Source organism: Phascolarctos cinereus, unplaced genomic scaffold, assembly GCF_003287225.1.
Source record: "Phascolarctos cinereus isolate Bilbo 61053 unplaced genomic scaffold, phaCin_HiC Scaffold_2;HRSCAF=192, whole genome shotgun sequence".
In the NCBI taxonomy this organism is placed as follows: Eukaryota; Metazoa; Chordata; class Mammalia; order Diprotodontia; family Phascolarctidae; genus Phascolarctos; species Phascolarctos cinereus.
The window spans coordinates 242,349,209-242,372,564 of record NW_027555625.1 but is presented as its reverse complement, the minus strand read 5'-3'; the positions used below and the strand labels follow the sequence as shown (position 1 = coordinate 242,372,564).

The window sequence follows — 23,356 nt, the reverse complement described above, 5'->3', positions numbered from 1 at the left end:
AATCCCATGCCTGTCTCAGCTCCCTAAAGAGAGAGGCTATTCCCAAGGAATGCCAGCCTCCCCACACCCAAACTGAGCTCTCCTTTGCTGGCCTTCCTCAGGTAGCTCCATGATTAGCTGGCAGTAGGACCATGGCTCCCAAAAGCACAGGGAACTCCTTATTACTGAAGACTGTGTCATCTAAGTCCAAATGAGGCCCAGGTTTTTCCCCCCCTGGGGCAAAATAATCAACAGCTCACATTTACATGGGGATTTAAGGTGTGCTAAGTGCTACAGATAGATAGATAATGTCTTTATTTATCTACCTACCTTTCGTTTGACCCTCACAAGAAATCTGCGTATTAGGTGTTATTATCCCCTTCTTATAGATGAGGAAACTAAGGCTCAGAGTATTACAGGGTCATAGATTCAGAGCTGGAAGAGCTCTTAGAAGCCATCTAGTACTTTATTTACAGATGAAATCAAGGCCTGGAGATGTTAAATGACTTGAAAAGAGTCACAAGCAATAAGCGGCAGAAATGGGATTGGAACCCGCCTTCTGGATCCAAATCCCAAAGCTCTTTCTACTGTACCATGCCCTCTCCTGATGTTCAGGTTCACACAGATAGTATGTAGGCAGGATTCAAACTCAGATCTTCCTGGCTTCAAGTTGAGGAAACTCTCTCTTATGCTGCTTCTCAGACAGATTTGGGACACAGCAAGAAGCCTCAAACAGCAGATTTGAATTAACTTCTGGCAGGAACTAACTAATATTGGCAGGATTATTGAGTCTTCAAAGAGTTAACTGAGCTGGACCTTTTGGGCCCAGCTGTTTTCTTTTATATCTGTAATCTTAACTACCTAGTCTCCAAAGGAGGAAAGCTGTAAGAACTCAAAATGAGCCAATTACATCCTCTAGCAAACTTTACCATGAACATACATCTTGTAATCTGCTCTACAGATTCTCTCTAAACCAGTAACTAGAGTTTGTGTTGAGAAATGAAACTAAACAGATAAGCCCTCAACTTTCATGTTTGTGTTTTTCATACTCAGACCAATAAGGAAAATCAAAGAAAGTACTGTACCAGGAACCGAGGCTCAGGTTTCAGTACTGGCTTTGCACACGAGGTGGCAGAGACAATGCTGTAAGCCACTCCTCTGTGCCCCAGGCCTGTGTCCTTAGCTGTAAAATGCAGGTGAGGGGCTAGTCAATCTAAGGCTGACATCCCATAATTCTCAGAAAGGAATGAGGGGGCTGGGAGAAGATACAAATCAGTTCTGAGTACCTACTCTTTGTAGTCAATGGTCTTTTCAGAGTCTCATTTTCCAAGAGGACCTAATTCTTCTAGGATTCTTAACACTTCCATCATATGTAAGTTCATCCATACGAGTCCTCCACTCATGCAGAGGTTATATCTCATCCATATTTAGTAAATGGTTTGGCTAGCAGAGTTACTTTGGACAAAAAGTATATCCCTGGTGGGGACTCTTAGTAGGACTGGTCTTTGGAGAGCAGACGCTCCCATTCACCACACCTATATGCTAAGCTTTTCCATTTTGCTAGCACCTCCCAGAGTTTGTTCTCTGATGACATATAGTCCTGGAGAGGCCCGGGTCACCCCTACGCCAATATGATAAAAAGACAAAAAGAAAAAAAATCAAAAAAATCAGTCAGGGATGATGCATTTGGATTTAATAAAATCTTAAGTAAATTATAAGTAGCCAGAGCAAAAGAATCCTTTCACTCTGTAGATGAAATTGATTCTCAAGTCTGGATCCATCATACTTAATATTTTCTGTCCTTCCAAAGGGAAGCACTAGCTGAAGATGTGGCCTGGCCTAGGCTCTGTGCACCTTTTCTCTGGGCAGCAGGCTAAAAGGAGTAGAGCACTTCACAGAAGGTGAGAGACCTGCAGCCAGCAATGGAGGCTACGATGTGCTGGGCGTTGGGACTGCTGATGCTATAGAGATGCAGCCAGGGTAGCTTCTTCTTCCTGCCTGCATTTTGAGAAGCAGAAGCTTCCTCAAGAACCTGAGTCAGATGACCTCATGGCAGTACAGTGAATAATCCTCTGCTTTGTAGGACCACAGAGAGGCTGAAGTGACACTGTGAGGTCACAGTGAAGGTCATGCTCTCCTTCTGTTCTTGGGAGTTAGTGAAGTTTGCAAAAGCCAAGGGGGCCGAATTGTTAGGTAACTGTGCGAACCAGCATCTCACACAAAAACAAGCCCAAACAACCCCTGACCCTCCCTTCCCTCCCTCCTAACCCCCAAACCTCTTAAAAAGTAGGAAGGAGCAATTTCATCATCACGACAGTAAAAAAATTCCAATTTCTAATGCGGAATCTTGCAGTTGCTTAAAATTAATCAGTGCAAAGTGAGGTAAGAGACCCTACAGTTGTCTGGGCCCTAGGGGTGGGCTAAGGTAGAAGAGGATCACACTAGGCGCCGCCTTTTGCAGTCTCTTTCCATGTCTCCCTGAGGGTCTGCATCTTCACCCAAAGGAGACACCATGTTCAGCAGTGGATCTTCAGAGGCTCCACCAAAGAGAGATAGCAAGAGGGCCACACCATAGCCCGTAGCTCGTTCCCCCTAGAAGCAAACCATAACACAACTGAATAGAACACGAAGGAGCATTTTCCTGTAAGTATCATGAGAAGGCAGTGATTCTGCTGCTGTTGAGAATCAAATCACAGTGCAGGCATAAACCAATATTAAGTTTTCTTTGGATTATCTACAACTATTTTTCTGTAGGCATGAACATCCAGAGTTGGCTATAATAGGTTTATGGCAAAAGGCTTCCTTCAAGTATTACCATTTTCTACTGGGCAAAGGAAATTGAACTCACTTGTGTCCACTTCCCATCCCTAACTTTCTGCTGGGCTGGGAATATTGGGGGTGGGGGTGGAGAATGACGTTAGGGGCCCCCTAACACATTAAGGATCACGCACTGAGACGTCCCAGGGTAGGGACACAGACCTTATGTCAATTGTTCTGTTCTAGGCAGACTCGATTCTGGTGTAAACTCCCCACAATGACAGTCTGAGCCACTCTCAGTGAGTCTAAGGGCGTAACATGCTTCTGGTTAACCTGAACCACAGCCAAAAAGCCAGAAAATATCCCAAGAGTACAGAAGAAAAAAGTCTTGGCTGAGAGCAATAGGGGTTTTGCCTAAAATGTAAATGTAGGCTGGCTGAAGAAACATCTTTAAAAATCAATCAAGAGGCAGGAAAAGAAAGCAATGCCAAATAAACATATAACGATGAGGTGTAATTTAGGGAGAAAGGGCCTAGGACAGGGGTGGGCTATCTGTGGCCTTGAGGTCACATGTAGCCCTCTAGGTCTTCAACTGCGGCCCTTTGAATCTAAACTTCACAGAACAAATCCTTTTGAAGTTTAGATTGTCAAAGGGCTGCACTTGAGGACCTAGGGAGCCACATGTGGCCTCGAAGCTGCAGGTTTCCCACCCCTGGACTCTAGGAGAGCACGATAGGAAGAGAATTTCCAGATACTCACTGCATGTACTGGTGAAGCAATATCCAGGTGGACCCACACACCAGGCCAGTCAAAGCCAATGTGGGAGGCAATGAAGAGGCCAGCACAGGAGCTGGGGCTGTTGTCCCGGTCCTAGGAAGAGTTTAAGACGTTACACTTTGCAGAGGGGTCTTACTGGTCTGCAGAAGGGAGGTGAGAATTTACAAAAGGCCTCATTATTCTTAAACCTGATCAGCTGCAGCAAGTGAGAGTGCCAGCTTTCTGGAACTGCTCTAAAGCTCCAGAGCTGAAACCTGCCTTGCTCACTTCAAGGGGCCATGGGTACTCTTGTCTTGGTAAATTCATGCCACAGTAACCAAAGAATCAAAAGGCTGAGTCTCCAGGAACACAAAGCTCCTATATATTAAAAACAGTTTTACTGATCATTTATAATGTGCAGAGCACCAGGTTGGGGAGTGGGGAGAGGGGAGAATACAAACTATCTTAACACAGAATCCCTACCCTCGAGTACATGGTCTAGCTGGAGAGACAAGACACATATGCAAAGACATACAAATCTTAAATCCAAGATATACCAGATGGTAGCGTGTGAAAATTCCAGCTTTGCTGTTCACCTAGGGCACATCAGAATCCCTATTTCCCACACTCCCATTTCTCTTTGCTTCCGACCCTTCCCTGAATCTGGAATATCTTCCCCTCACTTATCATTCAAAACAAGGTGCCTTAACCCCAGTCACTATGCTTCCTGCCCACTCTCTGGCCATCCCTGCTGGCAAGCAACACCCAACACCCCTTCCCAATTCCTGTTCCCCTACCAGTTCTTGGAACCATGATCAAATCACCTCTGCTGATTCCAGACAGGGTGGGTCAATTTACTTTCCTACAGCTCCAGTTCCTGTTCCTGTAACTTTCCTGGCCAGGGTGTCCCTCTACCCCCTCCCCCGACAACTACTCTCCTTGTGTTGTCTCCCCCATTAGAATGTAAACCCCTTGACAGCAGGGGCTGTTTTCCCTTTTGTGTTGGTATCCTCAGCACTTTGTGTGGTGCTTAGCACACAGGAAGCACTTAAAAGTGTTTGTTCATTCATTTATTCACACACAGAACCAGTTTCTCCTCAGTGCACCATCCCTTACACACTCAATCTACCTTGTTGCTTCTCTGTCTTCTAAGTGTTCTCATGTCTTTTTCAGGAACACATGGATGCACATTTGTGTACTCGCACTCCTCAAGAGTCGAAGCAGTGCCCTCTCTTTTCTGTGCATCTATCCCCTTTTATCCTACTTAGCTCGGACACTGTGGTAGCCTTGCATAAATCTCAGTCAATGTTGCTAATTTGATTAAGATTCTGAAAATGAACCTACCGCCACTGAGTTCTTCATATCTGCAACAGCCGAGGTAAATTCACTGAAGTGAAGTTCTGGGCAATAGACCAGGGGGTGCACCAAGTCCCCACAGTTCCTTCCAGCTTTCACACATGCTGCTTCCCACTCTTCACTATTGGTGAGGACAGCGGCGTGGTACTTCCCTGTGGCAATTCCCTAGAATAGGGAGGGGAAAATAGGAAGATAGCAAGAGAAAGACAGGGACAAAAAAACCAAAACAAAACAAAGAAATACAGAGAGGGACACAAAGAGGGATAGAAAGAGAGAAAATGGCCCCACCTGCCTATATAATCAAACAACAGACTTCTTGCCTACCTCGGCCCCAGGCTGGTAAATGTGAGAAACAGAAAGACAGCAGCTTCCCTCCCCACCAGACCTCAAAAAATTCTACTTTCAAACAAAGGGATGCCCTTTGGGACATGGGGAAGAAGTGAGTCATAGGGTCAGCAATCCAAGGATTAGGAACATGGTGCCAGAGCCCTCTGGAGACCCCTGCCCTGCCTCGCATACCTGAGCTCCAGTAAGTGTAGCCATATCTAGAATGATGTCAGCCCCTAGGTCCTTGCAGGCATAGGACACTCCATCAGCAAGCACCAGTCTGCCTTCGGCATCTGTGTTGTTGATTTCCACAGTCCTGGGGAGACAAAGCTCATTCTAATTCTGTAATAGGATTCTATGTCATTTACAAGTTCCCTGGGAATGGAGATTCCCAATTATAATTCTCTCTAGTTGCATGGAACTTTACAGTAGATCTTAATAATAGGATCTTATATGATCTACACAACCATCCTAGTGAGTAGATATTGTGATGCCCATTTTACAAATAGGGAAACTGGGTCTCAGAATCCTAGCACAGTACTGTGTCCATAGTACCACACTGCTTCTATTTAGCTTAACAGAAGACTCAAAGTACTACCTGAGAAGGGTCCTCCTGCCTCAAAAAGATATCAAGCCAAGATGTTCTCAGCTAGCCTCACTGCTGCCTGCCCCTGGACAAATCTGTCAGAGCTGTTTATAGTCAACATATATAGTTTGATGGTAAGCTCACAAACAGAGACACAGTAGCAGTATGATCTAGAAAGACTCCTGAACCCAGAGATCTGGTTTCTAGGCCTGGGCCTGCCAGTGACTTGTTCTGGGACCCTGGGGCAAACTGCTTAGCTGCATTAGTGCCTGTTTCCCACTACAGTGAGAGTATACCACCTGTCCTTACCTATATCCTAGGGGGAAAGTAAACCAACAAGGAAACGCTTTGACAATAAAAATGCCAGATCAGCATTTCTTAAACTGCAACCTACAGAATCCTGATATTCTGTGTGATGTGACTAGGGTATTCTGTCATGAGAATGTCAGTCCTAATGGTTATTCCCTTCTAAAATATTAACTATCTAATTATGAATCAATAAAAAAAATGCTTATCATGTGTTTCAGTGTTTCTACAGGCAGGCTTAACTTCCACTATTTAATTTCACAATTTCTTTGACCACACTTTATCACCAGAGTATTCTATAAACTCAGCTTTGTGATCATTGGACAGCCACTGAAACTCTCTATGCTTTAATTTCCTCTTCTGTAAAATGTTGGGGTCGGGGCTTCAGGATTTCTAAGGTCCCAACCAACCCTATGATCCTAACAGCACCTGTGAATTCAGTCAATAGACATGATCCAAAGTATCCCACTGTCAAATAAGGTCGCAAGACATTGTGCTATGGAAATACAAAAGATTACAATGCTTATGGTACATCTGACAGAAACTGGTGATGAAAATATGCACTGGATGAAACAGGGAGGAAAAAAAAAGGTTGAATGAATGATGAATACAAAGTTGTACGGGAAAGGTGCATTCAAGGAAAGTATGGAGACAACCTTACTTTCCTGAGTACAGCAGGTGAATGTCATCAGGTCTTGTCGCATTCGGCCCCACGGAGTTCTCCGCCAAGCAAAACACAGCATGGAGATTGTCTTTGAAGCCCTGAAATAAGGTAAATGCGATGGCTGGGAGCAACCAGAGTGGGATCAGTCACATCCTGCCAGGACTTGGTTAGAACACCCCCACATCATAGCCATGCCCTATTTTTCTGCTGGCCTTCTCAGTCTTGCAGGGGACTATGTAGGAGGCAAGGCAGTGGTGTGAAAATCAAATGGGATTTTTAAAGTCCAAACATCTATGTTTGGAGAGAGAACTTCCAAAGAAAGCTGACCACATGGAAGATGAATCATCTAAAGCCAAATAGTTTTTTGAAATGAAACAAGGGGCTGGGAGTGAAGAGACCTGAACTTTTAGCCTGGCTTTGCCTCTCACTCCCCCTGTGACCCTGGGCAAGTCACTTTTTCCCACAAGACTTTGCTTTCCTCATTAGTAAGGCAAAGAAATTAGACTAAGAGCAGAGGAAGTAAGAGCTAGATTGGTCTACAATCTTACTAAGAGTGTTCTCTTAAGACATTGTGTAGGCCCTGATGAAGGCAAAATGCTTAAAAAAAAATCTGTGCTAGTACACAACCATCCTAGTGAGTAGATATTGTGATGCCCATTTTACAAATGGGGAAACTGGGTCTCTGAATCCTAGCCGTGTCCATAGTATCACACTGCTTCTATTTAGCTTAACAGAAGACTCAAAGTACTACCTGAGAAGGGTCCTCCTGCCTCAAAAAGATGCCAAGCCAAGATGTTCTCAGCTAGCCTCACTGCTGCCTGCCCCTGGACGAGTCTGTCAGAGCTGTTTATAGTCAACATATATAGTTTGATGGAAAACGCCCACCCACCCAACTACCCTTCATTTCCCTCTCTCATGTGGAACCAGGAGCAACCTCTATCCTCCATGCCCTCCCCAAAGCCCAGGATACCTCTCCCTAACCAAGGTTCCTTCTCTCTGCCAGCTTCAAAAGGTTGCATGATAGATACTATTATCAGATCAAAACCTTCTCCTTGTACATTGGGATGGCTGATTGCTCAACTGCAGGGGTGAAAGTTGCTGATCTCACATGAATCCTTTGCTGCCCCAAACCATTGTGATATGCAGGCAGAACATATCCATTTTATAGATGGAAAACTGAGGCTCAGAAGTTAAAATGATGGGCCTAATAAGGCCACACAGCTAGCAAACTGTACAACTGAAGCTAGAATTAAAGTTTTCTACACTGAAGTCCAGGCCTCTGGGAATGTAGCCCAAGGAACCAGCAAGGCAAAATGCTTTAAAAATATGTCCCAAACCCCAATGGATAAGGGACCACAGAACATGAACAAATAGTTCTCCAAAAAAGAACTATGAACTATTAAGAACCATATAAAACTTGCTCCAAATCACTTATAAGAGAAATGCAAATCTAAACAACTGAGGTTCCACCTTATACCCAACAGCTGCCAATTAGATAAGACTAGTCTTTTGGCTGTGGAAAGAGAGGCATACAAATCAGCGCTGGTGGAAATGCACAGCCATTCTGGAAAGCGATCTGGAAAACATGACTAAAATACTCATACCTTTTGATCCCACTATTCGGTGTGCAAGGCCCAAGGAGGTCAGGGACACCAAGAAAAATTCCATATAAACCAAAATACTTACAGCAGCACTTTTTATAGTACCAAAGAACTGAAGAAAAAATGGGTATCTATTTATTGGAAAGTTCCTAAGCAAATGAGGGGTACACTAACATCATGGAATAGTATTGTACCATAAGGAATGAATATGAAGACTATATGGGAAAACTTATGAACTGATACAATGTGAAGAAAGAAGAATCAGGAAAACAATGCACACAATGTAAATGGAAGCAGCAGCAACAAAAGTCAAAACTGAATGTTGGAAAATTATATGACTAAGCTTGGTTCCTGAAGAAGATAGGTAAAAGTGTACCTCTGTCCCTCCTTTGCAGTGGTGGGGAACTATGGGAGTGGGACACAGCATATACTGTCAGATCTGAGCAATGCGTTGATTAGTTTTCCCAAATAGCTTTTCCCGCCTTGTTGAAAGGGATACCTCTCTGAGTGGAAGAGTTAGGAAGAATACAATGGGAAATAAAAAATGGAAAAACAAAACACCAAATAAAATTAAAACTGACTTCAATGTATCCTGTAAGAAGACCTAGATGTCTCCATTCCCTTTAGAAGGAGGCAGGAAGGGGCCAACAGTTCTGTACATTGTTTTGGGATACGTGGCTATCCCAGCATGTGCCATTAAGTATCACTGCAAAAACCAAGTGGAATAATTTCCTTCTAAAGATACAATAGGGGCAGCTAGGTGGCACAATGGCTAGAGCACTGGCTCTGAAGTCAGGAGGACCTGAGTTCAAATCCGGCCTCAGACCAAACACTTGACCCTTACTAGCTGTGTGACCCTGGGCAAGTCACTTAACCCCAAATGCCTAAAAATAAAATTAAAAAAAAAAGATACAATAAATGCCACAATGGGAGGTTTTCCTGCATGCCACAGGCCTGCCTAATATCATAAGGCATCTTTGTTATTCATTACACAGAAGCTTGATCTGAGGCTTTCAACAGACAAATTTAACAAACACTGATTAAGTGTCAATTGTATGCAGAACATTCTGCTAAATTCCGATAGTCCTGATTTCTATAAGAAAGGAAAATCCAAGCTAAATGGCTACCGGTTATTGTGACCTCCCAGATGGGTCACCCTCAAAAAACTTCCACAGAACTGATACAGATGAATCAATGTCTCCTTCTAAGTTCCTCAACTTGGCTACATTATCAGAAAACCAAAGCTACTACATTCCAAAAAAGCATCTCAGTAAACTGAGAAACTTTTTGATAAGCTGACTAAACCAAAGAACCTCCCCCAAACCACTGGGAAATTCACTGAAATGTAAGAGAAGGATAGAAGGAAGGGGAAAAAAAACTGTTAAGGTTCCATCCTTTACAGGTTTGTCTCAGGTACTTCCTTAGATACCTGAAATTAGTTTCTCTCAAGCAGATAAAGCACTGCCCTTTTTACAATTTTGTTTATATTATCCATTTGTTTGGGAAATTCATCTTTCAGATGACACAAAGGTAGAAGAATGCATTAACTGGATGAGAGACTTTTGAGACCAGCCAGTCCAATCCCTGATTTAATGGACAGGAAAACTGAATTCCAAAGAGGGGAAGTCACTTAGCCAAAATTACTACATATATCAGGCCCATTTCTAAATTATCACTAACTCTAAATTCCTAACCACAGAATTAATGAGATCTTACTGTACGTCCTATCACCCCCTCATTTATTACCTCCCACCCTGCAGTAGCCTCTACAACTCAAACTTTCTGATTCTTACTCAATATTAGAACTGGAGACCATAGGATTATAGATTTAAAGCTGAAAGGGACCACAGAGGCTGACTAATCTAATCTCTTCATTTTACAGATGTGCACACTGAGGCCAAGAGAGGTTAAGTGACTTGCTCTGATTCATAGTGGCAATAAATAGCAGTGCAGGATTCATGCATGGGTCCTTTGACTCCAGCATCCTTTCCACTTCATCATGTTGCTTCTCATCACATCAACCCTCCCCCCTGACCCTTGGCTGGGAATTCATTCTTTTCTAATTACTTAGTTGGCTTAGTTAACAGAATTTTTCTGGTGTTTTAAAAAATGTTTTTATAAGTTTCCCCAGGAAAGGCCACTTCCAAGCCCACGAAAGTGTCAGGGGAAGCACAACTATTCATGTTCACATTCATTTAAAACACAGCAGCCTCTTGGTGCTTGGAACTCTACATGTGATTTACAGCCGCTGGAGATGGGAAATTCTATCACACTAGCAACTGAACTAAGATGTACTCCAGGCCTCTCCAATCTGGTTTCAATTGTAGGTCTCTAATGATTAATCCACAAGGTTTACATTTCTCTAACTTCAAATGGGGCTGCTATGGCTTCAATACAAAGTGAAAAGCATAATTCAGGGTTGAGGAACTGGAATCTGGCCACATCCTTCCACATTAATCCAGAAGGATGAAGGCTCTTTTGAGCCTCCAATACTTCTTGGAGGGAAATCATTATTCAGTAAGTCTGTTATCTCTGATTTTATAAGGGAGATAAGGGACTCTTTGGCTGCATCTGAATGTTTTCCTTCAGAGTGGTTCACAATTGCTATTTCTAGCACCAGCTTTATGTTGATTTCCATCTGGCCAGGGGAAGAAACTGATAGTCAACCCTCTGCTGAACTATGAAGTATTGGCATAGAAGTTCTTAGCCTGTAGGCCAACCCAGTTTCTCAGACAAGATCATTATCTGCTTCTAAAAGTCCCCTTCCCATTTGAATCCAATAGTCTACATACGGCTATTACTTTTGGTTTAAATAAATACCAGGATTGAAGGCAGCAATCTATTTTAGTCCCAAAGAAGGACAGGGTTCAACCTAATGTCCTCCAGACAACAGAAGAATCACTCTGAAGAATGAAGTTTTAAGTAACTTCTCTCCACCTGGTTAACTTGGAATCAAGTATACTGATATCCTTTTGACCCTGGGAGAAAACCACTGTAAAAACTGATGACAAATACCATAAACTCCCAAGGTTCCTGCAACTTCAGTCCAGCCATATCTCTACTGGACCCTCAGAAAATGAGGCCAGGCAGAGCTGGCTTCTCAACAAGATAGTATCTAAGCCCCTTCCATGCTGTGCTCTGATAAAGAACTGTGACTGATGAGAAGGGCTAGTGATTGATGTGAGAGGACAGCGGAAAGCTATAGCAAGTAGTGCCTGAAGAATTTAGTAAGCAATGCTAGACAAAAAATCTCCATTATTAATTAGCCCTCAAACCCAGGTATCACAACTGTTAATGAGCTGGCCTATGACTGGTTTACATTCACAGATTGGCTCTTATCTGGAACTACTGTCAAGTTATAAGTTCAAATGTTTCCTGAGCTTTCAGTATTAGAATTTTAACCAGAATAACTTCCTCAGGCTTGCAATTCCTCTCATCTGCAAGAGTAAACTTTCTTTCTGTTGAGCCAAATACTCACCTATCATGATCCCACAACCCAATCTCCTACTACTGATGCTGATATAAAATATTTGTTATTATTGCTATTCACCACCTTGATCCAATCTAAGGTCTACTTCTGAGGCTAAGAGCTACAAACACCCCAGCTTTGACACTTATTAATTATGTGACCATGAATGGTCAAATTACTTTACTTCTCTAAAACTGAACTAACCCTTACGCCATTTCCCTCATAGTGTTTATTAAAAGGTAAGCATTTTACAAACCCTGAAGGGTTTAGTTTGATTCTGACAAAGCCAAGAAAAAGAGGAAGTGATATATAGGTGTTTGGAACAGAGATAGTTCCTAGGCTTATGAAATAAATGAAAATTGGAAATCATCTGGTCCAAATGCTTCACTCTGAGGCTAAAAGGGACTGCACTCCAGAAAAGGAAAGTGACTTGCCAATAAGTGACCTGAGGATCTGAACCCAGGGGCAGCTTCCTTCCAAACTGAAGGACTATAACTTGGTTAAATAAAAAAAAATGGAATAAAAACATGAGCAACAGCCCAGGGTATAACTGCAAAGACCCTGACTGTGGAGTGGTCATGTGGGACCAGCACCATGGCTGCCGGCTGCATGTCGTGGGGGATTGCTGCACCTACCTGGCCTCACCTCCCTCTGAATAAGATGCCTTTCCAAAGTCTCTTCCAGCTTTGAAGGCCCAAATCTGGGCCTTTGTCATCCCTTCTGATCACTGTCACCAGGTCAGGCTTAGCTGCCTGGATAGGCATCAGCAGAAGTGCCCACAAAGCTTCCTCGTTACAGGATGAAGATGTCTGGCCCTCACTTACTTGTCTGACAGCAGCTCTGAAGGCTCCCAGGACAGCTGCTGCTCCCCCACAGTCACGCTTCATGCCAGGCATGGTGGTCTGTTAGCACAGAGGCAAGGAGAGCAGGTGAAAAGCCAGACACAGTTCTACAGCCCACCCAGCACCTCAAACACGTAGTCACAGGTGGGGTCCCACCCTCACAGGGTCCTTCCCTTTTCCCTTGGCTTCCATGAAATGTTCCGTGATCCCAAAATCACCCTCCCCTCTAATGACCTATAGAACTCTAGGTATGGATGGCAGCAGCAACCTGTCTGAGATTACAAACAAAACTGGGAACGCAACTGGTAAAAGGAAAGGGGAGAACATTGTTCTAAAATAGCTGCTTCGTTATCTTGAGCTCATCACTAGTGACACTTCTGCCTGTGCTTTGAGGCACTTGGGTGCTCAGAGTCCTGGGTTATAAAGAGGTTTTAGTTGGGGGGGGGGCCCGAAAAGAAGACCTTCCCAAGCTATGAGACTGCTGTGCCAGAGACAGAAAACATCATTAAAATGCTGATGCCCCTTCTATTGTTTTCCCAATCCAGCTCCTCAAAAGCATGTCTCAGACTCCTCAGGCTCTAGAAGCAGGAATACCTCTGAGAAATATGGCCTAGAGAACCTGGTCCCAGTCACCCTTTAGTACAGTCCTCAAGGCCAGCCATGGGATCTCACCTTCCCTTTAATGCTGAGCCCCCCGGTGTCATAGACAATGCCTTTGCCAACCCAGGCGATGGTCTGGGTGGCACCCTCCGGCATATGACTGAGAACCGCCAGTGCAGGGGGATGCACAGCAGCTTTGCCAACTCCATAAATACCTATTGGGTAGAAGAGAGATCCATTTGTGAAGCCACCACCAATCTCAACACAGACCTGACCATGGTCACTGGCTCATATTTGTATATATTTATGTGTATACACATTGCTTCCCCCAATGGACTGCAAGTTCCTTGAGGGCAGCTTTGTAACCTCAGTACCTAGCACAGTGCCTAGCTGTCAAACTATTAGTGTTTAATAAATGCTTGTTCACTGTTTGATCCAAAGAGCGCCTTAAAAAATTCTCTCAGGCCATCTGGGATGAGGAGCCACCTCTCAGGACCTTTGAACTCCCCTGTTCAGCACACTCACAGTGGAATAAGGAATACAAACCAATTCACAGAATCACAGAGAGAAACTGAGGCCACCTCCACCTGGTCCATCCTAGAACCTGTACAACATATCCCAAAATAGCATTCTACACCAGAGGTGTCAAACTCCCAACCTGCTCAGAACCAGGTTAAAATATAATTGGGAGATGTTTAACACAATAAATAAAAATACAACATAAATAATTTTCATTTGAGATTTTCTAAGTCAACAAGGCCCCAAAATGATCTATTTCTATTTGAGTTTGACATCACTGGGCTGGATTTTACTTAAGACCTCAAGTGAAGTAGAACCCATTAACTCCTGGGGATGCCCCTTTTGGATAGCTCTAACATTGAGTCACTTGATCCACGTCTAATCTCAACGTCACCCTAAGCAAAGTGTTTCCTGGGGCCAAATCTGCTGTAGATAAAAGGCAATCATATTCTCTTCCAAAGTGAAATACTTCAGTGTAATGCCCAAATCTTGCTCCCATCAGAAAGTTAATCCCTGACTACTGTCCTCTATCTTAGCTTTTCTAGTTAGTACCACTGAGTTATACTCTGCCATGTCCCCTAAAGGGACATATTTCTTGAGGGAATAAGCCATATAGTACATTTTTAAAAAAATTTCTCCCATGCTACAGTGAGAGCCCTAAAGAAACTCAACAAAAAATAGCTGGGGTGAATAAATTATCTATATCTTTGCTCTTCCCCCTCCCAAAATGACATGGAAAGTGGAGATCTGAAGAGGATTTTAATGCTCAATGGAACAAACAAACCTTCAGAAAGTGACTGTTTCCCTTCTCTTACAGGATCTGCTCTGGCTCACAGACTCAGATACCAGAGACAGGCACATATTTTCTTCTGATCTGATGCAAAGGGTTGAATAATATTGCCTCTGTGACAATCTGACTGTGTGGTCAACATGCCCAACTAAGCAGGGAGCTACAGCTGGATGTGCTGAGACCAGTCCTTGGCAAAAATTCACCATGGGGCATGGGGAGGAGGGCAGCTAGGGGGCACAGTGGATACAGCACCGGCCTTGAAGTCAGGAGGACCCGAGTTCAAATCTGCCCTCAGACCAAACACTTGACACCAGTTGTGTGACCCTGCACAGGTCACTTAACCCCAACTGCCTAAAAAGGGAAAAAAAAAATTCATCATGGGACCTACCTCCAAATCCTCTCTGCTTCAGTTCCTCATCCCGGATGATGGTTGGAACTATCCCCAGGTCTTTTCCAACTTTTTTAATTTCCTGGAAGGTTTTGAGAGAATAAAAAAACAAAAACAAAAACAAGCTGAAAATGGATTCAAACCTACTTCTCTGATGATGAAGAACCCTCAGGTGTTTTCTGAATGGTTGAGAGCACCTGCTCCTCCCTGCCTAGCCACCGACAGCCACATTGAATCCATGGACAGGCAGAGTAAAGTGGCCTCAAAAATGAGGCTCCTCATTTCTTTGGGTTGGGCCAAGATTAAACAGCAGAGGAAGAGCATAATGCTTTTAACCCTACCATGTGATCATGAGGGCTTATGAGAATGACTACCACCTCTATATATCTCATGGCACCCACAAACCTTTGCTTTGGAATAAACCATTTCCTCTGCAGGTGTACCTAGACGAGAATGCTGATTCTCCCTGCCTTCTCAATCTTCCTTTTTGTCCCCCTGAAGAGTCTCATCTGTGCCACCTTGACTTCAGTTATGTTCCTATGTGATACCCCAATTCCCAACCAGACAGTAAGTCTTCCAAGAGCAGGACCTGTGTCTTTTACATATATGGATGTTAGAGGTAGAAGGGATCTCAGAAGTCACCTCTTCCTTTTACAGATAAGGAAACTGAGGTCCGGAGATGGGAAATGACTTGCCCAAGGATACAGAAAACTGTCTTCATAGGCTCATGGATTGAAGAGCTGGAAGAGATCTCATAAAGGTCATCTAATCTGAACCCCTTCACTTTATAGGTGAGGAAACTAAGGCTCAGAGAGTGTATATTACTTCTCCAAGGTGTTACAGCTAGTAAATGATAAACTGGGATTTGATCCAAAGTTCTCTGATTCCCAATCTAGTTCTCTTCCCCATTGCACCATGTCAGCTGAGCCAGAATTAGCACCATGGTCCCTAAGCACCCACACTAGAGTACCCTGCGTCTTCCCAGTAACTAAACATGATTCTTTGTGCATAGGAGTTGCTAAATAACCATTTGCTGATGGTTACGATGACTACTTTGAAGATAAAAAAACTTTAGTCAGCCAGGAAACTTCTGGCAAAGTTACCAAGACATCATTCTGTTACTATCACTCCAGCAAAATGCCTTTCTTCCCTCCCTGCAGCCCAATATGCCAGGAGGGCATCACAAACCTCAAGAAAGTTATCTGTATTCATCTCATTACAGGGTGTGTCAACAATTCGGGCAGCCAGCCTCACACCTTCAGTTGCACTGGTCAAACACTGGAAACACAGAAGAGCCAAAGAAATAGTCAACAAGGGGATAGGGGTGCTGAAGGTGTGAATCAAGTACCTATTAACTAAACACACACAACAGCTGAGGTGCAAACCTCCATGAGAGTGAACATGTCACACTACAGGCTGTGAGTTTACTGACTAAGTAGACTCCTTGAGGATGGAGATAGACGTTCCAAATCCTCCCCACCCACACTAGATTCCCATTTCCTTAAGACCCCCATATTAAGCTGGCTATAGCATACTGAATTGTTAACACAACTTAAACAATGGAGCAAAGATATGTATTCTGCAGAAGATAGAATTTAGTGGAATAGTATATCAGGTATGGTAAAGAAGAACAATCACCTTTTCTTAAAGAAAGAGGGAAAGGAAACAAATTATCACCCGCCATTTATACAATTTTCCATTACTGATGGCAATTTAACTGGATAGTTGAATTGTAGGCAAAGGAGGAGACTGATGTGGGATTTAAGAATTGCCAGTTAGGAAGAAACCTATAGCAAGAGGTAAACACACACACACACACACACACACACACACACACTCTTCTCTTCTTCTTGTAACTAACCAGCTGCTCCAGCTAGCTCTTGAACTCCAGATCTTTCTCAGAGAGAACTTTGCAGATAAACTGGCCTCATCAAAAACAGCCTAAATCTTAACGCTGGTTTCTGTCCATTCTTGTATTACCACCCTATGTTTGCTTAGTGTCTTGCCCTGAGCTGATTTACACAGCTTACCACTTTCATAGTCTAAGGTACTGAAAAATCTAACCTGTTGGTTTAGCTTAATTTCCCATCTTTAAAAGCCTAGATGCAAAAAGAGGGAAAGAATCTGATTTGGAAGAAGTCAATGTTAAAAGAAAAATGGAATGACTATGTGTGACTGCGTGACTCCTGGTGAAGGATAGGAGGAAATTGGTGAGTCTCCCATCATCTTCTCTAGCTTCACCATGGCAAGCATGGCAGACCACGGATTGAAGGCTCAACCCCATGCTTGCTCTCCAATTTACTATCAAATTTGTGGATAGTCCCAGGCTACATTGAGTTAAATTTTTTTAAAAAGAGGCTTATTTACATTTGACAACTTAGATATGAAATATGTCTACATAACCTTTTCAGCCCTGCCGAGATGCCACACTATCTTTCAATTCAAACACATGTCAGGCAAAATGAGCGTGTTCCCTCAGTGTATGGTAGATACTAAAAGCTAACTATATGCTGAAATCACAGATGTTACTATGAGAACTATTCTGGCTCATTACTCATCTGGCCCTGCTATATCAAACCTACAGTGCACTAACACCACAGAAGTCATCTCAAAGGTAACGAGAGACATTTTCTCTCCAAAGGGCACTGGCTGTGATACCCCACCCAGAAAAGAGCAGATGTGAAGATTCTTTTTGTGTTAGAAAACCAAGGATCAGAAAAAGTTCAGGAAGCTGGACTCAGAAAAGGCCTTTTTGACTTTCTTAGCTTTTCCTAGAGAAAATGAGGACAGCAATAATCCCAACCCATGAAAAGTCCTATGAGAGCCCCAGGATTGTCTGTGCCTGCATTGAGGTCAGTGTGAAACAGTTTGAATCCAACACCCACTTTTAGAGTAGTCACTTCCACAGGTCCATTGTTCTGTCCGACCAGGAAGAACTCCACAGTGACAGTCTTCTCTGTGCGTCTCGAGGCACTAGATCGGTGTGTGAAAAGGGGAAAAGCTCGGGCCAGGGCACATGCAGAAGCAAATACTTCTGATCGTTCACAGACCATCTGCAACACAAAAATGTGGAAGTGGGAGGGAAGGAGGGAAGACGTCAGAATGTGATTGACCAGTTCCAGGGCTGATGAATCTAAGATTTTTTTGTATTATGGCTTTTATGTATGTATCATATTCCCATCCTACCAGCCAAAGCTCCTTGAGGCCAAGGACTATGTTATTTTTTTAAGTGAATAAAGGATTTATTAAGCACATACTATGTGCATAGCACTATGCTATGTGCTAGGGATACAAACAGCAAAGTAAGGCAGACTGATCTTCACCTCTTTATTTTGCTCAGGATTTAGAACAATGAATTGGAACAAAGCAGGAACTTAACAGATGTTTGCTGAAATAAAAGAGGGAAATCTTCATTTAAAATGTGAGAGTGTAGCCCTGACAAGAATTTCTTCTTTCTTTTTTTGGGGGGGGAGCTAATGGGGTTAAGTGACTTGCCCAGGGTCACACAGCTAGTAAGTGTTATGTGTCTGAGGCTGGATTTGAACTCAGGTCTTCCTGACTCCAGGGCCAGTGCTTTATCCACTGCACCACCTAGCTGCCCCCTGACAAGAATTTTTAGTATAGGAGTATAGGTGAATTTTGTTTACTGTGATGAAGAAAACCAAAGCCAGCTACTCCAATCCTTGCCTGGGGTCTTGAACCAGATGAAAAAAGAAAATCCAGAACACAAGAAAATGCAACATTCCCTACTAAAAGGCAACCCTTCTGTCAGTACTCCCTTGATGGAGAACGAATGGAGAAGTTTCATTTATTTTTTTTCTTTCTGAAAAAAAGTGACATGAAAAATAAATCACAGAATTACAAAGTTTCGGCCCAGACATCTAGTTCAACTGATTGACCAATAACAAGAAATAAGCAGAAGCAGGGTGCCGAGCACATAAACATTAAGTGCTAATAAACGTTAAGTATAATCTAATAATTTATAGGATGATCATGATAATGTAAAGGAAAACAACTTTGAAAGACTACAGAACTCTGATCAATGCTTTGACCAATCAATTTCAGAGGACTGATGATGAAGTATGGCTCTTCCCTCTTTGCTGAGGATGAGATGCAGAATGAGATATATATTTTCAGGCATGGGCAATTCGCTGACTTATTTTGCTTGACTATTTTGTTACAAGAGAAGGCTGGGGAGGGGGGAGGAATAATTTGAAGTATAAAAACAGAAAGAAAAGAATGTCAATAAAACATTAAAAAGACACCAAGGGAAAATTTTTTTAAAGTCCAGAAGGTGACAAATAGGGCAATTTTGTTACTCTCTTGTCAAATTTAATATATACTGTAAAAAAACAATGTAACAGGTGTTCAGTTTCATATATAATCCTTTTTTTGTTCTTTGTACATTGGAAATGTTTGTGTTTGATACTAATTATTAATGATTGAACATAATAGAAAGCAAAAAAAAAATAAAACGTAAGGGAAAAAAAAGCAAAAAATAAAAATCTGCCCCCCCCTTATCCCATTCCATTCAATTTCCCAGGACCTACTTACCAAAATGCATCTGTTGGTTCCCCCTGGAAGGCAATTTCTTACAAGGCGGGTGATGAACTGGGCTGCAGAGGGGCTATTGTGCCGACTCACTCGGGAAGGAAGTGCTGCCACTGTGGCATAGTTCAAGTAGAGAGGACAGCTGTCTGTAGGGTTGGGATTGAGTGTGCCCAATGCAGTCTGCCAAATCTGATAGGAGGGTGGGACAGAGAAAGAGAGAGCACAAACATGAAAAATCAGAATGCCAGAAGTAAGAGACACTCCTGTATGTGAGCCTGTGCTCATCTAAAAGGCCATGCATTTTCAGTTTCCCCATGGCAGCCACTACTTGGCAATTAGAGAGATGTGTCACATCTTGCTGGAGTTAAGTTTCTTTCCCCCTCAACTTCTTCCCTATCACGGGATTTAAGCAGATGCCTCTGGTCAAAATTAAAAGGCCAAGCTGGGGCCTAGTTTCTAAATTTTTCTAAATTACAAATGGTTTGAGTCATGTCAACTGATGTCCTTGGAAGGAAAGAGCCAATGGCTCCATTTCAAAATTACAAGTAGAAAGCCAGACCCTGAGGATTCCAAAATGCAAAATCAGATAGCAGAAAACTTCAAAGCTGGGCCTCAGGTAAGAGGAATAGGAAAATCCAACCTCTTTAGAAATGAGTTTCCTAGAGAGACTCAAAAATCTCTGGGTTTTTTCTCCCTCCTTTTTTCCAAGTGGCCTTAAAAGAGGAAGGAGAGGAGGAGTCGGGTCTGGGTGACATCACTCACATCCTCAAAGAACCTCTGGACTCCAGATACCCTGGAGAGCAGCTTTTCCAGGCAGAAGGCAAAACCAGAAATGGAAGGGGGAGGGGAAGCCATGTTTTGAGTTCAATGTTATCCTGTTCTAAGCACCCAACAGCATTCCACAGAGATGTAACAGCAGGTGGGGACTGAGTTTTAAAAAAAAAAAAAGGAAAGGGAAATGGCCCCTTATGTAAAAGGTCAGGGTGGTGAATGGAAAGAACACATGGCAAAGAAACAGAAAATATGGGTTATGGGCCTAGGTCTCTCTGGCCTCAGTTTCTTCATCTGTAAAAGGCAGATAAGACTTTGTGCTCTCCCTACCTCACGTGTCACGAAAGGAGGACTCCAAAGCTGTATACAAAGATAAGGGGCTCCAGGGTTTCCAGGACTGAACGTTTCTCCCAAACCACTTCATCCCGACCCCCATCTCCCATCCCCCATCCCCTATCTGGAGCCAGAGCAGGGGGCACTGCCTGGCTAGGACCCCAAGCCTGGAATGAGGGCAGCAGATAAATCCTAATGGTCAGAGTGAGCTGGGGTTAGGAGGTGCCACTTCCACCGGCCACATCACGGCCCTCCTCCTTCCTCGTCGGGCCTGGGCCTTCTCTTGCACTCCCAGACCCCGGCAGTCCAGACCCCTGGCCTGGGCAGGGTGTGTACAGGAGTGGGGAGAGTGTGGGTGTGGGAGGGGGCCGCTCTGGCCCCTGGGTCGGTGGGTCTGTAAGACTTGGGGAGGGGGTGCAGGGTGGCCCCTAGCTACCGTGACAGCGTCCCCCCGGGGGCCCCAGATAGAAGGCGGGGAGTCCCTGGGCCCAGGGGTGAGACGCTGGGAGAGGCGGTGGTGGGAGGGGGAACTTCGTGCACGGTCCGAGGGAGGCGGCGCGCAGCCCCGCCCGGCCCGGCCTGGCCCCGGGCCCCAGCTCACCTCCTCGGTGACCCGGGGCTGCAGCTTCCCGCGGAGGTGACTCCAGGGCACGCGGTGCAGGTTCTGCAGCTGGCCCAGCAGCAGGACCGGCCGGCTCTGCGGGTCGCCGTCCCCGGCACTCGCCACAAACTGCAGCCCCACGTTCGCCATCTTCGGAGCCCCGGCCCGCCCGGGCCCCGCCGCGGCTCCAGCGCCGCCCCGTCCCTAGGTGCCCGCCGGCCGCGCTCCGCCTCCCCCTGGCTCCCCCACCGGCCGGGGTTCTCACGCTCGCGAGAACTCGGGCCCCGGCCGGTGAGGAAGGGGACCGGGTGGGGTGGGCTCGCCAGGGGGGCGGGGCGAAGGAACAGGGCGGGTTCCGCCTGAGGAGGGGGCGGGGCGAAGGAATGGGGAGGGCTCCGCCTGGAGAAGAGGCGGGGCATAGGAATGGGGTGGGCTCCGCTTGGAGAAGGGGCGGGGCGTAGGAATGGGGTGGGCTCTGCTTGGAGAAGGGGCGGGGCGAAGGAAGAGTTTCTTGCGTCCTCTGCCCAGGAGGACCGGGAAGCGCCAGCTCTGCGAGGGCAGAGAAGGGATCCAGGAGGCCAGGGTGTAAAGCGACCAGGAAGGACTCTGTCTTGGGAGGTGGGACCTGAGGTGGGGTCCGCGGGGAGGGGGTGGGGATGAGGCAAGGCCAAGACTTTCCTTTGCTAGGCGTGTTCTGGTGCCTTTTGCAGCTACATCCACGGCTGCAATCCGCAAGGGGGCAGGTCGAGATACCAGGACTTGTGGGGTTGGGGATTTCTTCGAGGGAGGCGCGAAATGCACCCGGCTGACTAATATTTTTAGTTAGAGCTGAGAGGAGGGAAGTGTCTTAAATGCAGCCTCGGTGTCTGGGGGTGTCTGCGGTTGGGCTCTTGATCTCCACTTCCCCTCGCCCTCAAGGCACCAGCTCCGGGAGTCAGGAAAGGACAGACTAGAGGGAATAAGCCCCCCCCTTTAGTCTTCAAACCCAGATGTGGACTTCCCCCCTACTCCTGACCCCTCGGTATATTTGGGGAAACTGTAAACTCATGTTTTTTTCCAAAGGCAGCCCCAATTCCTCCCAATTTTACTGTCTCCCACAGTTCATTTTTCGAGGTGGAGAGGTGGACAGATTGAAACACATCCTGATCTAGATTAATGGAGGGTAAAAAGATCCCTCCTCTTCTCCTTTACCTTTCTTGCACATTATACCTTACACCACGTCCTTAGCTGCTACCCTTTTTTTTTCCTTTGCCTCCAGTTGCCTCCACCTATCACATTCTATAACCTCACTTCTCAAAGCTTCAAAGCATCTGGTTTTCCCTAGATAAAAGTAAACTACATTACCATAAGCAGGGGTGGAAGCTGGATGTTTTTACAATCGAGTAAAAACGACAGAATGCGAGTGCTGGAAAAAGGCAACCTGGGAGAGTGGATAGGGGTCCTGCCCTTGGAATCAGAACCAGAAATCTGCCTCTAAAACACACTAACTGTGGGTACCCATTTATGTGGGCATGTTGTTTCCTCCCGTTAATTTTGTATTCCTAGAGCTCTGCATATAGTAAGAGTTTAATAATTACCTATCAGTGCTTCAGATTATATATATAGGTTTCCCCTTCACTGTTAACATACATTATAGGTCTGGGGGGGGGAACCCATCTCTACACAATCCTTTTCACAATGTGTTCTTCCTTGTTTAGGTTTGTTAATTAACTGCCTTGCAGGAAGTATTAAAGTTTTATTTCTATGCCCTTAAAACCATACTGACCGTGGCATTGAATAAACCTTACAAAATTAAAATTGCAAACCGTTTCAATGAACTTTTGAACCAATATTTACTGAAAATGTATGAAGTAAAAGGCCCTTACCTGAACTTGTGTAACTTAAATAATAACTTAATTGAAGTGAGTATTGTAGAACTTTACAATTCATGACTGACTTCTGCACATTCATTTCACATGTACCCAAAGAATAAGCTGAGTACTCAAAATGTAACATTGCATTGGGTAGTATTAAGCATTCAAGCATTCTCTTCTAAAATGGAGTACCATTCATCTGCCTTGGCCACATTTCTTAGTTTCATTACTCTGCCCTTGTCACAGAGAGCATTATTTTTTCTGAATATTTTCTAAACTAACTGCCAACTAATTGCATGTAGGTAAG

At 44.5% G+C, this 23,356-nt stretch overlaps 1 protein-coding gene across 1 annotated transcript; it reads right to left on the bottom strand.

The window, feature by feature from the left end:
• Positions 1 to 1,657: 1,657 nt before the first annotated feature.
• On the bottom strand, positions 1,658 to 21,512 carry NPEPL1 (aminopeptidase like 1). Its single transcript, XM_020981468.2, has 12 exons — positions 21,197 to 21,512; positions 19,495 to 19,680; positions 17,826 to 17,993; positions 16,129 to 16,218; positions 14,941 to 15,022; positions 13,316 to 13,458; positions 12,626 to 12,703; positions 6,729 to 6,829; positions 5,368 to 5,491; positions 4,837 to 5,013; positions 3,496 to 3,606; positions 1,658 to 2,571 (listed from the first exon to the last, which is right to left on the bottom strand). The coding sequence occupies exons 1-12, from the start codon at positions 21,344 to 21,346 to the stop codon at positions 2,416 to 2,418; spliced, it is 1,566 nt and encodes a 521-aa protein (XP_020837127.1). The 5' UTR covers positions 21,347 to 21,512; the 3' UTR covers positions 1,658 to 2,415.
• Between the last annotated feature and the right edge of the window lie 1,844 nt (positions 21,513 to 23,356).

What these genes read in the sequence shown, in the direction of transcription:
- NPEPL1 (XM_020981468.2), bottom strand. Translation starts at nt 21,346, where the DNA reads ATGGCGAACGTGGGGCTGCAGTTTGTGGCGAGTGCCGGGGACGGCGAC. An exon ending in ATACAGATAACTTTCTTGAG is followed by an intron (nt 15,023 to 16,128) that starts GTTTGTGATGCC and finishes AAAACCTTCCAG; the next exon opens with GAAATTAAAAAAGTTGGAAA. An exon ending in TCAGAGCTGCTGTCAGACAA is followed by an intron (nt 6,830 to 12,625) that starts GTAAGTGAGGGC and finishes ACCTTATTTCAG; the next exon opens with GGCTTCAAAGACAATCTCCA.